At 36.6% G+C, this 14,338-nt stretch overlaps 1 protein-coding gene across 2 annotated transcripts in view; it reads right to left on the reverse strand.

Moving 5' to 3' along the window:
* Nucleotides 1-2,408: 2,408 nt before the first annotated feature.
* Nucleotides 2,409-14,338, reverse strand: part of RNF38 (ring finger protein 38) — a 127,956-nt gene continuing 116,026 nt past the window's right edge. For both annotated transcript variants that reach the window (XM_086628737.1, XM_086628738.1), the window contains 5 exons: nt 12,130-12,236; nt 10,464-10,548; nt 8,861-8,982; nt 7,862-7,961; nt 2,409-2,675 (listed from right to left, as the gene is read on the reverse strand). In XM_086628737.1, coding sequence (XP_086484863.1) covers nt 2,613-2,675; nt 7,862-7,961; nt 8,861-8,982; nt 10,464-10,548; nt 12,130-12,236 — 477 coding nt within the window. In that variant the 3' untranslated portion in view covers nt 2,409-2,612. The remainder of the gene's footprint in view (nt 2,676-7,861; nt 7,962-8,860; nt 8,983-10,463; nt 10,549-12,129; nt 12,237-14,338) is intronic.

Raw genomic sequence — 14,338 nt, forward strand, 5'->3', positions numbered from 1 at the left:
ATTTCAGGATTTTACCAACTTAGACCCTCTGTCTCCTAGATCACCCACTGCCTCATAAGAGTTTTACTTGGGAAAAAGAGACATGACACATGATTTCAGAAGAATGTCTTGTTCATTTGTATCTAGCTCAGAAAAAGTGCTCTCCTTCCATGCTTCAAACTGAGCTGAGCACAGTAATGTTAGACTAAATCTGTACACAGAATTTTTTCTTTTGCAGCTATATAAAAGAGCCTAAGTTTTGTAAGACATACGTGGCACATGCTCTTTAAACAGCATAATTTTGTTAAAAAAATAATTTTTATTACACGTCATTCAACCTGCTAGGTGTTATTGTGAAAAGCCTGTTCTTTAAATCCCCTGGAAGAAAGAAGAAATTCTAGTATTTCAAAGTTGATGTAACAGAATTTTTATTTATTTAGTGTTCTTAAGTATGGATGGGTATGGAAAGAAATCACTGTTTTTGAGAACTATCTACATAACTAAACACAGGGAAGAGCATCTGAAATAGGGAAAAATTGTGCTTTTATTTTATCTGTACCAAGAGCTGTGACTGGTCTGTAGAAATTCCAAACAGGGAAATCAGCATGGAGAACTTCTAACACTGTTTGAAATTATGACTGATACTAGCATAGCAGCATATAAAAGCATCAGAAATGATAAAGAATAAACTTAGCAAAGCTCAGACTAGCAAGTTGCAGCAATATTGCTAATTATGCCACTTGTGCTGCTGCAACCAAAGTAATGACACGGAATTTAGGATAAGAATTTTGTTGCAAAAAGTGCATCCTTTGAATAACTATATGGCATATGTAGACCTAAATATTTTGCTAGAACATATTGAAGATGTTAACAGTCTGAATGGTATAAATGAAGCTAATTTTTTTCAATAGCCTAAATAAAACATTATTCAGAGCACTTGAACAGAGGTTATCACATCCTATTTCACAGCACTGTACTGGAAGGTGTTCCAATTTTCCCCTATAGTGGAGTGCTCTGGAAACTTAACTGCAAAAACCGAGGAAGTTTCCTCTTCATATTACACTTATCATGAAATAAGGAAGGGCACGCAGCAGCATCAGGGCAACTAAATTCTGCAGTGTGTGACCAAAACCCACCTCCTCTTGTGATAAAATGAAAAAAATCCGTTCTATTTCTGTGAGAAAATACTAAAAGTTTTATTTTACTCATGAAGTTGCAGGAACAAAATCGTAACCTTTCACAGGTTATTTCAGTTGTATACAAACTCCCTTGTAATGACAAAGAATGTATGTGATTAAAGCCAATGTTTATAAGCTAAAAGATTATGTCCTTAGCAAGTACAACAGCCGAAAGTGAAGAGCTGTTGCACAAGACCTTCCGTGTCCTTTCTGCTTCCTTTCATGGAAGAGTCACAGAATCCCAGAATGGTTTGGTTGGAAGCGACCTTAAAGATCAACTAGTTCCAACCTCCCTGCCACAGGCAGGGAGACCTGCCACTAGATGAGGTTGCTCAAAGCCTCATCCAACCCGGCCTTGAACACCTCCAGGGATGGGGCATCCACAACTCCTCTGGGCAACATGTTCCAGTGTTTCACCACTCTCATTGCAAAAAATTTCTTCCTTATGTCTAATCGAAGCACGTAACTGGCAAACCCAGCTAGAAAAATTTAAAAAGAGAACAGAAGAGCATTGATACTCATATTATGAAATGAAAATGTTAATAATATTGCTAAACGATTTGTGCGATATTGCAACTTTATATTGATAAAATAACTTATAAATCGGCCATTTAAAAATCCAGACTTTGCAACATATGCTAAAAACCCCATGGTCACCCATGTATGAACAATCAATGCACTCTTTAGTGGTACACATTTAAAGCCTCCAAGGAAGGGGAAGCATAACAGCTGTTCGAATGGTAGCTAGAAAGACCTTTATACCTGTAAGTAGATTGGGGAGGAAATTACTAAATGTCTGTAATTGCTGCACCCATCGCATTCAGTGTGCAACTGCAAACACAAGGAAAGGAACCAGTGTACAGTACTAGTACTGTTTAAATAACACACAAGATTATACATTGCAGCATAATTATTACTACACGCATACGTTCTCGGTACATGCTGGCATACAGGTTCTCAAACACACATGCACACTCAGTCACAAGCACACTTCACGCATCCTCTCACAAGCAAACGCACGTTTACACCATTCATTCCCACTTACAGTATCTGAAGGCTCTATATAAGGTAGATTGCTATATTGTTTGGAGCTACCATTTTTTTTTTCCTTTTCTTTTATATAAAAGCACATGCTAAAAGATCACATCCACAGTAATCTCGCAGCAACACTCGGAATGATCACACAAAAACCAGGGAATGTTAGTGCACACACAAAATTAAGCTAAGGAAAAAAAAATCTTTGGAGTTCCAATCACACACTGTTAGTATAACAATCCCGTAACTGTGAAGACTAGCGATAAGCTTTGTAATTGATTACGTCACACAGTGCAAAGTAAGGTCCATTGACCCTTTTGTGTAAAAGGTAGGCTGGAAGCCACATGGGTAAGTTCAATAGATAGTTCATATATACATGTGACCAGGAACACTCAAAACAGATTTCTGCTCTTAGATTGGTCATTCTGAATCACGATGCACCTCCGAAGCATCAGCTCTACAAATTGGGCAGGTACGATTTGCCTGTAAAACCAGAAACAAAAGAAGATTTACTGTACTGACAAATACATTGTTAAGGTAATGTGCTTATGACACTGAACATCTGCCACCATAAATGAGGTTGCTACCTCATTTTTGTCGATTACTACTGTTATTACTATATTATATCATAGTTACTATTGCTTTACAGTTTTTTGCAAAGCATGGATTAAAGAATCAATTCAAGAGTACTCAAAATAAGAAAAGACAAAGTATGTTAAATGGTGTGATAATTTTGTGACCTCAGAATGATGTTTTTTTTTAAAAAAGTGCCTTTTATCTTTAAAAATGAAGAGCAAACTAGGCTTTATCCAAGCGATGGTGGTTTTGTTAATGTAGATTCATAGTTACAGTATATCGCAATCAGATGGATGCAACTAAGAAGCTGCACTGTGAGCTGCAGAGAAACCCACCAAAACCAGACTAGCAACCTTGGGCTGTAAATAAATGTCCTATATGAGGGTGTCATGTTGTCACAAGCTCTACTGATCAGGGATCACATCTCTTCATACTCTATATTCAGCTATTCTCACAGAAACCCATCCTATAGACCTGGTCAAAGACGAAAGCAGACTAGGGAAAAAGGGAAGGGGTTTTAGTAAAGAGAAAGGGAAAAAAAAAACAACCCCCAAACAAAACCAAGAGGCAGATGATCTGATGAAACAGATACTCAAGTAACACACACAAGCAGGTCTAAATTTAGCCTTGTAGTAGAAAATATGTCCTGATACTCTTTTATAGCTTTCTTAAAAAGATAAGACTGGTGAGAAGTAACATTCCTAAGTTTCTGGGAAAGTATTTCTGCCTTCACATTCCCCTTTTCAAATAAAGGCTGATTTCATTTTAGCAAATGGTAAGAAAAAGCCCAAAACAACTATGCAACATCTATGATGAAACATTTCCTTCTCAAAGGGCAGAGCGAAGAAAACTCTTCCCTGCCTTAAATTCTGTATTTCATAGTTCCCAAAACTGCAGCACCAATCATGGTCAACTCCAAGTTTTTCTACGGTAGCCAAATTTTTCAATGAAAATACAAGTGAGAGCATCAAGAAATGTGGCTCTACGGGCGAAAGTTCAGAAATCACTGCCACAAATTTCAAATCCAAACAATAAATGCCAATTAAAGTAATATGTTATTACTGAAAAACATTATTTAGTAAGGCAAGTTAAAATTAGGGTATATTTTTTTTGTCGATTACTACTGTTATTACTATATTATATCATAGTTATTATTGCTTTATAGTTTTTGCAAAGCATGGATCAGAGAATCAATTCAAAATTTATTTCTTGCTCTTTCACTAGCAGTTTTGGAATTACTTGAGGACAATGCCATTACTTGGTCACTACTTGAATTATTCTAGATATAATTCAGCTAGTACAATTTTAAAAATAAAAAGTCATGTTTTTCAAAATCCAATGGATTAATGAATCAAGAGGTATTCACTTATATAAATAATTAAATATCTACCATTTGAAGCATGAAACAGAGCATTCAGTGGTAGTAACTTCCTGATAGGAATCGTAGAAATAAATCCACTGTGCCAGAATAAAATGAATCTCATGGACACTGCAACACTGCTTTCCAAGTCACTTTCCAAGATCCTACATGAACACCTGTTTTCAAACTAGTTGCATTCTTGTGCCTTTCATGAAATTCATTCCCCTTTCCTGGCATTTAACATGACTCTCTGGTGCAAAAAATGGAGTAAGGCTGACATAGTATTGTAATATTGACTTTCTAACTAGCCAATCTTTCAGGAAAACTTACTTTTTGTACTACAAGGAGAATGCGCTGCACAATGAACTAACAAATTTTTTTTTTTTTTTTAGTATTTTACACAAGTTTATAGCTAAAGCGAAGTGCATTTAGAATAATGAATCTATAGCGCTACTAGAATCCTCTAAAAATCATTGCGCTATAGTTACAGTTTGTCTTTTCTCGTATATAATACAGCATTTCCTATGAGAACGTTAAATAAAAAGGCAAGTCTTCTCTGTTATCTGGTTCTAAACTCAGGGTGAAGACAGGTCATGTTTTCAAGCTGTCCTCTGGAATGATGACTAACTCTTACTTTACAAATGAACAGATTTCTCATATATTCATATTTGATTTAAGGATTTGTGATATTAAGAAATAACCAAATACTGTGAAATACGAGAGCTGACAATAGTATGAAAAGCAAAAGGGCAAACTCCCTCTTGTTAACTGTCTCCTCCATTGTATTACATTTTCTTTCACAAGTCTTTAACCTTGCTTAGCCACGGAAGTATAAATTAAAAGTGGGCAACCTAAAGCACTGTGAAAGAACATTCCCTCTCACTTGCTCACATGACCTATTAAAAGTGGCATTGTACATAGCATTACACTAGCAGGGCAGATCAAACCTTTCATGCATAGAAAAGCCACAACATTTTCTTAGATAGTTTTTTTTTTTTTTCTCCATTATCACCAACAGGCAGTGGAATAAGGATAATTTAAAAAAAAATAATCAGATGTGGTCACTAACCTCTTATTTAAATCTTTCACTAACAACATGGTGAAACTTAAAAAGAATCAACTTGACTCCGTATTTCTAGAACTAGTTCTAGAAATATTTGTAGATAGCAAATACTTTCTTCAAAGAGGTACGATTAAATCAGTAAAACACAGGGAGAAACTGGTAGCTTTTTTCTTTTTTTACCTTGTAGAAAAGAGTTACAAGTACCGAAAGCTACGATTTTTACCTTCCGTTGTAGAATTTATCAACATGATGTAGGCTAGATGATGTGTATTAAGTGGATGTGGACATAACTATACCACCAACATATACAACAAGTTGTCAAACACATAAAGGAATGGACAGAAGCAAAACTATAGCCCAAAATATCTTCCAGGTACCCTCATTTCCAGATGTTTCCTGCTTAGCTGTAAACAAGTTTAGACAAAGACTGGAACTAAAAGAGGCTGGTGTTACAGGTAATTCATTATAGTTTGCAAAGCAAAATAATCTTTATTTCCATACACTGCCTTTGTACCAGTGTAACTAAAACCAAATGGTGTAAATATATTGCCTTAGCAATCCTACAGTATGATGCTTTAAGCTTGTCTAGCTTATTTTGCATCCAGCTCTGGAATACACGATGTCAATACAAGCAGTTTTAGGTGGGTATAATTGCACCCCCTTTACAGACTGCAGATTTTTCACCTCATTCCCCCACGCAGCTGACACTCTTATGCTCACAGAGTTTTTCTATGATAAGAGCTTTAAAAAATACTACATGTGAAGGTCTGTTAAAAATACATAGTTTCTAAGCTGGTACAGGAGCATCAGGAAAAAAATCTGTTTCACCACTACTACAGTACATCTATGATTATGAAAATAAAGACTAAATTAAATCTGCTTTTTTCACTCTGCTGTTCGGAATTCCATTGCCAGTTTACTACCAGTTGAAAGCACTAAATCTAATTGTAGAACTGCCACACTGAGTCCCACAAAAGCTTAATTCAACATACTTGTCTGACTCTTGAGACCAACATCAGGTAAGAAAGAGCATAAGGACAGGACAAGCATACTTCCCGGACATGCTCTTCTAACTTCCAGCAATCTGCAGATCAGGGGCTTTATAAATCAGAGGGATATTTTTTTGCATTAATAGCCTGGAAAGAGCCATCTTCTTAAAAATCTAGATAATCAATTTAACCTATACAGATCTATACCATCCACTATCTCACAGGCTGTGTCAAATGATATTAGTTCTTTTTTCATAAAATGGAATCAATACTCTCCCTGGATACTTTGTCCACACAGCAAATGACTTACAAAGTTTCACACAATGAAAGACTTGACAAATCTAGAGTGAACACTCCTCAAGAGGAGTAGACGGACGCTGGAGAATAACACTTGAACAGATACAATCTACTTTTAATTTGCAGTTACTGAATAAAACAGCATAGATCTAGCATAGATATATTGACAATATTATGAGAGGGGGATGGTGGTGTGGCTTCTTCATCTGACAATAAAACAACTAGGTGTTTCATTCCTCTTACTGATTCTCAAGTATGTATATGGATTCAGATACTGAAGGACACCAGATGTACTGAAAGTTATGAGCACTGTTGTGGAAACATTTACATTGGTGTCAGATTTTGTAGAAGCCAGTTTTTAAAACCCTTCTCATTATTCTTGATATCTTGTTAGCCAAAAGAATGCTGTGAATATTAACTTGATATTTTCATTCTTTGCACTGAGTATTTTAGCATATGTCTAAGACATGTATTTGCTTGCTTTTATGAAGCCATAAAGTCAAGAGTTTTTAGTAACCATCAGTCATCTGTAGAGACTGTATCCTGTATTAACATAGGATCATTGCAGTTTCAAATGTTCTACAAAGCAGACTACACGCAGATTAAACTAAAGCTGAATAGAACTAAAATATCGAAAAAAGGTGAGGCAAGATGGGGATCAACACCTTGTTGGCAGCAGATCTGGCTAATGCAGCTTGTAGAGATGTCTGTGTATCATCATCTGCTTATTTGTATTTCCTGTTCTTCACACCTTCTGTACTGCTGCTATTTTTCTCTGTCCTCTTACTGAGCTGTCCTGATTCCAGATCCTTTATTTTCTGCTGAAATTCTCTTGGAAGGGTATGTCATAAACTTTGCAAAACGACAATTTCTATTATTATTATGTTTCTCTATATAGATATATAACATACACATTGTACACATACAACACATTTTATTTGCTCCAGAACCCAACCTTAATAGCAAAGTGGGGGAGGAAGGTATTAGTGCTCATTCTTGCTATGCAGGATATGTAAATCAGTTAAAGCCACCATCATCACAGAAAATCTAATTCATGCTTTCTATACTACTACGTTACTTTTTTGTTTTCAAACCTTCTTTAATTTCACAAATTACTTGAATTCACAGTCACTGTTTTATGCAAACGGAAAACACAGTAGGATCTGTCAATGAAAATAATTCTCTTCATTTTTCCTTGTTCAAAAGACTATAAAGAAACTTCCTTCAACAGCTGTTAGAAAAATATCATTGGCATTTCTAGCCTAAGTATTTAAAACATGAAACAAGAGGAAATTAAGTGGAACTGCAAAATACCTCCACCTTCTGCCCCTGAACTACATAATGAATTTCCTGCAAGATAGGATTGTTTTATCTTTTTTGTTACCTTCAGCCATTTATCAACACACTTGGCATGGAACTCGTGGTTACAGGGTAAGACTCTAAGTAGCTGCCTTGACTCAAAATCACACATGCACACCACACACCTAAAAAAGAAAACAAAGTTCAAATGTATCTGCTGTGCAAGAACAACAAATACATATTTCATACAAAACTTTACAGGTACAACTGCAACACAGTAGCTCTTTTACCCTCTGGGGACCTACAGTTATCTATATCTATCATTGAAAACGTGTAGTGTCACAATGTAAACTGAGAATTGCTGCTGCAGTTTTTTTCCCCTGTGTTTTCAAATCACAAAGGAAGTGCTCCTGCTCACAGGAGTTCACAGACCCAACCAATAGAACAGATGCTTAATCAAAACTCAAAACAGTGGAGATAATGATCTAAACAAAGTTCACTCCCTACTGATACTAGTAAATCACACTGAGGGTCACTGAAACCGGAGTATCAGAGAAAAATCCTTACACTGAAGTTCAAACATCAGACAGCATTTGGAACTAAGGCACTTCAACTATCTTCCTATCTATACTGCCTCTTCCATGTGGTTGTACAGATCTTTCAAACACAGTAAGTTAATGGATTTAAAAAATAAGAAAATGCACTCTTAAACCACTGACCAAGCCCTATCAGGGGCACTTGAAATGTCAACATTTGAAGCTATTTTAACAAAGGCTAAATTCCAAGTTGACAATGTCACTTTAATGTCTAGTACTCTAGAACATCTTTCTTTCATTTTCATTTTTTTAATGCTGAAGAACTAAACTGAAACAGCTGAATGATGTGAGACTAGGTAGAGGTTTTAAAGTGAGGATAAATAGTATTTGATCTGGAAAGCAATCCAAGAGAAAAAGAAAAGAAAATTAAACTGTTTACTGACATGATTGCTTTTAAAGCCCTTCTGGCCTAGCTGAGGCTGCAAGTTAAAGGAATGAAAATACACCCACCTAAATTATGGACCTTTGAAAGAGACCAATGTACTTACAATGTCTGTTCTGACTGGTGGTTGTTTGGATTGAACCTGTAGGATGGAAGCTGTTCAATGTCCGCCTTTGTCAGTCCTCGTGGTTTGGCTTCTCCCAGACGCTCTGCTAAATTCAGCAGTGCCTGCAAAACATGGAAACCAGACATTTAAAAATTCACTGATAAAACAGGCTCTGGTTCCACCAGAGATGGGGCTGTGCTACACTTCACTACCCCAGCTGGCAGCACAAAACACCCTTCTATCAAGAAATGTTTAGAACCTTAGTTCTCCCCTACAACACAAGCCCCATGGAAATGCTTTCAGAATTCAACCATTCTTCTAATGGTGTAAGATGTTCTCTTTGGGATTTCAAAACTTCCAGGATCCAACATCCAATTATAGTTCTGTGGTTGCATGCACAGCTTGGTAAGTATTTTGCTTCTGAAAAATCCCCTCACTCTGCTATGAAATTAATAGTGCTGGTAAACTGAAAAAATCATCAACAAATTTCCTTCCTAAGAATATGCAAGTCTGGTCTTGTGAGAGAAACCACGAATTAAATGGGACGGGCTCTGATTCCCACTCCACATCTTGGGGTGGCTGAAATGACATATGGAGATTTTATCCTGAATCTGGAAAACAAATACATACCACCAAACTTTAAGCATTTTTTTTTTTGCTAAATTTTATATTAATTTTCTATAAGCCAAGCATTGCAACTAAAAGCCTCTCATGTGTGTAATTTGCACTCCTTCACAAGGGATCTAGGAAAAATATCACTATGAACGTGATGGAGAACCACAGCACAGAAAAGGTAAAAGACTTGGTGAAAGCTGCAAATGGTACGGACCATAAAGAGACTTCTAATACTGCCAAACCTAGGGCTCAAATTCTGAGAAATAAGATGATGCTTCTTCTGAACTAGCACAGAAGCGCTCGTTGTTAAACAGAGAATGTGAAGTACACAGAGCTCTTAAGGGTGGCACAGGGAAAGAGATGCAAAAGTAAGGGTTGACGACAATTGTCTGAAGAGAAATCCAACGGAATCCAATAGTCTCAGAATCAGCAAAGACACAACAGCTCAGACTGCCTCATAATATCTAGGATATTAAAGAGGGTTCTCCATCTATAGATGTGAATTACTATACCTTCTTGAGGGCCAAGAAGAAAAGGCAGTAAGGCAGTTTTATACATTATATTCAGATTAATTAATCCTACGACATTAACACTATTCTACTAAGTTATGCACATAAAAACAGTAACTTAACCTGTTCTTTTTGAAGTGTTTCACTTCTGTTTTAATTTAAAATAAATTAAAATTCAAAAGGAGGAAAAGAGTAGCATGTAGAACATAAAAGCTGAACAATTCAATGATTGCTAGCCTGGAAGGGTGGATTCCCTTCCAGGGATTGAGGAAGAGCAATACACAAAAAATAAAGCTAGGTACTTCTAATATCCAGAATTGCAAAAAAAATCTGAAAGGATGGTTTCTGAGTTCTGTCTTCACAGTCATTACATTTATTTGAAAGACAAAAGCAGGATTAAGAGCAAAATATAATCAAATTTTATGTACTGCTTGATCTAACATTTGTTTTTTAAAGGCAGCTGTATTTCGTACACCAACCTCATAGTTTTCTACCTCTCCATCTTCCACATCCAACTCAAAGCTGAAAGCTGGTCCAACTGCAGGTGGCACTGGAAGCATTGATCTACCACGAGAGCAAACAATGATAAGGTTCAGCATCTTGCTGAAGGAAAGCACAGAAACCTCTAGCAGAGGTAAAGTTACCGTATTGATCCCTCTCAAATCAACAAGTTCCCAGAACTGGTAAAAATATTAAGTTTGATGTCAAGAACAGATATTTGAAGTGAAAGAGTCAAATGTAAAAGCTAATTCCGCCACTTTTTGACACTCAAGAGTGCTGCTTTTTTAATTACATGCATGTCTCAACTAATCCTTCCAACCAGGCTAAGCATTATCGTAAAAACTAATATCTTGATTATCACAGATTATGGATTGCTAAAACTGACGATGGATTGACGTTTTGGTTTTAAGTGTTTTATTTTTTTAAGCGAATAAAATATCAACAAAGATAAGGAATCCTAAGTTCACTTAGCTCTCCAATACAAAAACCCTGAAACTTTTGTAAGCCTAAAACACACAATGAAGATAAACAGGATATGCTACTGGACCAACTTCCACACTGAAGGCAAGCACAAACTCACTTTCTCACATACTGTGTTGTTGGTAAAAGCAGAATCTCTTCAGATAGAGGCAAGAGAGAGATGTTTTTCTGGTTCTATATTCAACAAGTGTTTTTACGCCCCAAGATAGTCCTATGGGTCAAAACTTAACACAAAGGCATAGAAATCATAAATTCACAGCACTAAAATACACTAAAATCCCACTAAAGTCATCTGAAATTGCTGTGCCACATCGTGTCCTCAATGGACAGGCAAGAAGCTATGATATCACTCTCAGACTGTAAGATGCAAAGTTGAACAACTTCACTGGATCAGATTTCTGGTGCCATTTTCATGCCACGTCTGAAAGTGCACAGAGAGAAATCACAGATCTAGTGCCAATGTTTGATTATTTCCTTGTCAATGTCACCTTTGCAACCAGAAAATCTTTGTTTTCCAAACATCTCATACTTATTTCTGAAATAGAACATAGAAGAGTAATAAATCTCATGTGATACACCCAAACTCCCTACAGACGGTCTACCATAACACCCTACAAATAACTCCTTAATGTTAATAGTCCCACACATAGTCCAGAAACAGCTAATCAGAGGCTGAACAGAAATCCAACAGCTGTTACAGATTAGCAGTTCGCCCAATAAAGAGTAACACATCACAGAAAGCTCCCACCCTTGTGTTTCGTAATTAAGAACCAAACCAAATGAATTTATGGCATAAGTGAAGATTCCTCGGACTTTATCCTACAGTGTAACCAGACCTCTGTGAGACTATCCAAGAACCAAGTTTTAAAATTTGTTGAAGATTTTATGAAGAGTTCAGAAACAAGAGGCTACTGTGCCTCAAAAACCCTACAAAACTACATTGGATAAAACTGTTCACTTATATATTTTTCCCTGCTCAAGGGTGTATGTTATTCAAAATAGGCTCAAAAATTTACACAGAAATGGAAGTTTTCCTCCTCTTTGGGACAGCTGATCTATGCCTGTTCTCTGGTAGAGTACAACCATAAAACGTGCCCAGACTCTTGTTGAAAGTCATGTGACTTCTTAATAGCCTACAGGGAAGCAAATGTACTTGGAACTTACAGCACGTAAGGTAAAAGGCTGGGATGGTAAGGGTGTGGTGGTATTGGCTGCTGTGATCGGTATCTGCTGCGCCCTGTGAGTCTTCGAGGCATAAAAGGTGGGTAAGGCTGCAAGAAATAAGAAAATAAGCTTCAACTGGAACTTGTGGAACTGGAACTTGCGTCCAGTTCTGGGCTCCCCAGCACAGAGAGACATGGACATACTGGAGCGAGTCCAACGAAGGGCCACTAAGATGGAACTGGAGCATCTCACATATGAGGAAAGGCTGAGAGAGCTGGGAGTGTTCAGCCTGGAGAAGAGAGGGCCCAGGGAAATCTTATCAATGTATACAAATACCTGAAGGGAGGGTGCAAAGAAGACGGAGCCAGGCTCTTTTCAGTGGTGCCCAGTGACAGGACAAGAGGCAGTGGGCACAAACTGAAACACAGGAGGCTCCGTCTGAACATCAGGAAACACTTCTTTACTGTGAGGGTGACTGAGCACTGGCACAGGTTGCCCAGAGAGGCTGTGGAGTCTCCATCCTTGGAGATATTCAAAAGGTGACTGGACACGGTCCTGGGCAACCGGTTTTGGGTGGCCCTGCTGGAGCAGGGGGGTTGGACCAGATGACCTCCCTTCCAACCTCATCCAGTCTGTGAGTCTGTGATTCAACATTTTTTTTTTCTTAATCATAAAATAAAATGAAATCTCAATATTGAAATCCACTTTCAATAAAGTATTACTAAAAAAATCCAGCCTCTGCTCAAATTCAAAAGAACCTCAGCCTCAATTTGACATGGTTGCCATCAGTAACACACAATCATACCATTCCATGTGAAAAAAGTAGTAACACACAACAGAAATCCTTACAATCTCTTGTATGCTTAGCCTACATGTAGGCTGGTTTGGGAAACAGGACTTGAACTGCTGACTCTCTTGTAAATATACAAGCCCAGGCTTTAGGGCTGGTATTATTACGCAGGCTTGTGCACAACTGGTTGAGTAAAGAAGCCTTTAAAAAGAAAAAAAAAAAGTCTTTAAAAAAAGATTTTAAGAAAACTTCTTTTAAAAAACACCCTAAAACTTTCAAGCAGTGGTGTATATTTACATCTACGTTAAAGAAAGGTTGAAGCCTTTCAAGTGTATGTGGAGAGTTTAATCAATGTAATTTCTGCAGCTGGACAACACCTAAAAAGACAGTCAAGCCTAAAGCTTCAAAGTATTCTTTCCATGGACAACGTCATATTTTTTTTCATTTGCATGCGAAGCTCTTTACTCATATATTTAAGTTTTCATTATAATTGTTCAAAATTCTTTGCATTACTCTCTAAATTGGGGACATACATGGTAAAAAATTTCCACTTAAATGTAAACTGTATTTTTCCAAAACATTCAAATCATTAATTTTTTTCCAGTAATTTTTAAAACTGAAATTCATATATCACTACTGAATCAATATTTGAAGGCCTTCAGATTTTTTTTTGTTTTTTTAAACAAGGAACATTCAAAGTCTTCACTAACATGTTTTTCTTCTTCCGTGTTTGAAATTTAAGAAAATGCAAAAGTCCAACACCATCAATGACTAACCTAAAACCCCCTAACTTGACAATGGAAATATTACTAAAAGGTAGCCATGGTAATACATAAAATTTATGTGTGAATATAAACACAATGCAAAAGAGCCAGGGTCTTTTTCTTGAAAGTAAGATCTCGAATTAGACAAAGCAAATACCAATTTACTGCTTTGTGAATTCTGCAGTCCAAAACTATAATTAGAAACCGCTGAGTCCACTGAATGAGTCAGAAACGCAGCCATTCCATCATAATTTTAATATTAAAAAAAAAATAAAGATTTAGGATTACTTTATAAAAGACCATATGATTATTTGTAATACACCTCTATTCTACTCCTCAGCGACACACAACCCAGAATTGAAGCATCAGAGGACAAATACTATATAATCTGCAAAAAAATGGTATTTTGTTCCTTATCTACTTTAAAGACTGAACTTGGAAATCAAGAAAGCCTCACTCCAACCAAACTGTTTGTGATTAGACCGTAATTCATCTAACAAGCATACTGAATAAAACACAAGCATTTTATGAAAGTTTTTAAGTGTCTCTGTCTCCAGAGTGTCTCATAGTGACCGAAAACTTCACTGAAAATCTGTACACCTTTAGTTTAACAATGGCCTGAGTATTTTTTTTAAATAGTAGAGACTTATTTGAA

The sequence above is a fragment of the Tauraco erythrolophus genome, chromosome Z (assembly GCF_009769465.1).
Source record: "Tauraco erythrolophus isolate bTauEry1 chromosome Z, bTauEry1.pri, whole genome shotgun sequence".
Classification (NCBI taxonomy): Eukaryota; Metazoa; Chordata; class Aves; order Musophagiformes; family Musophagidae; genus Tauraco; species Tauraco erythrolophus.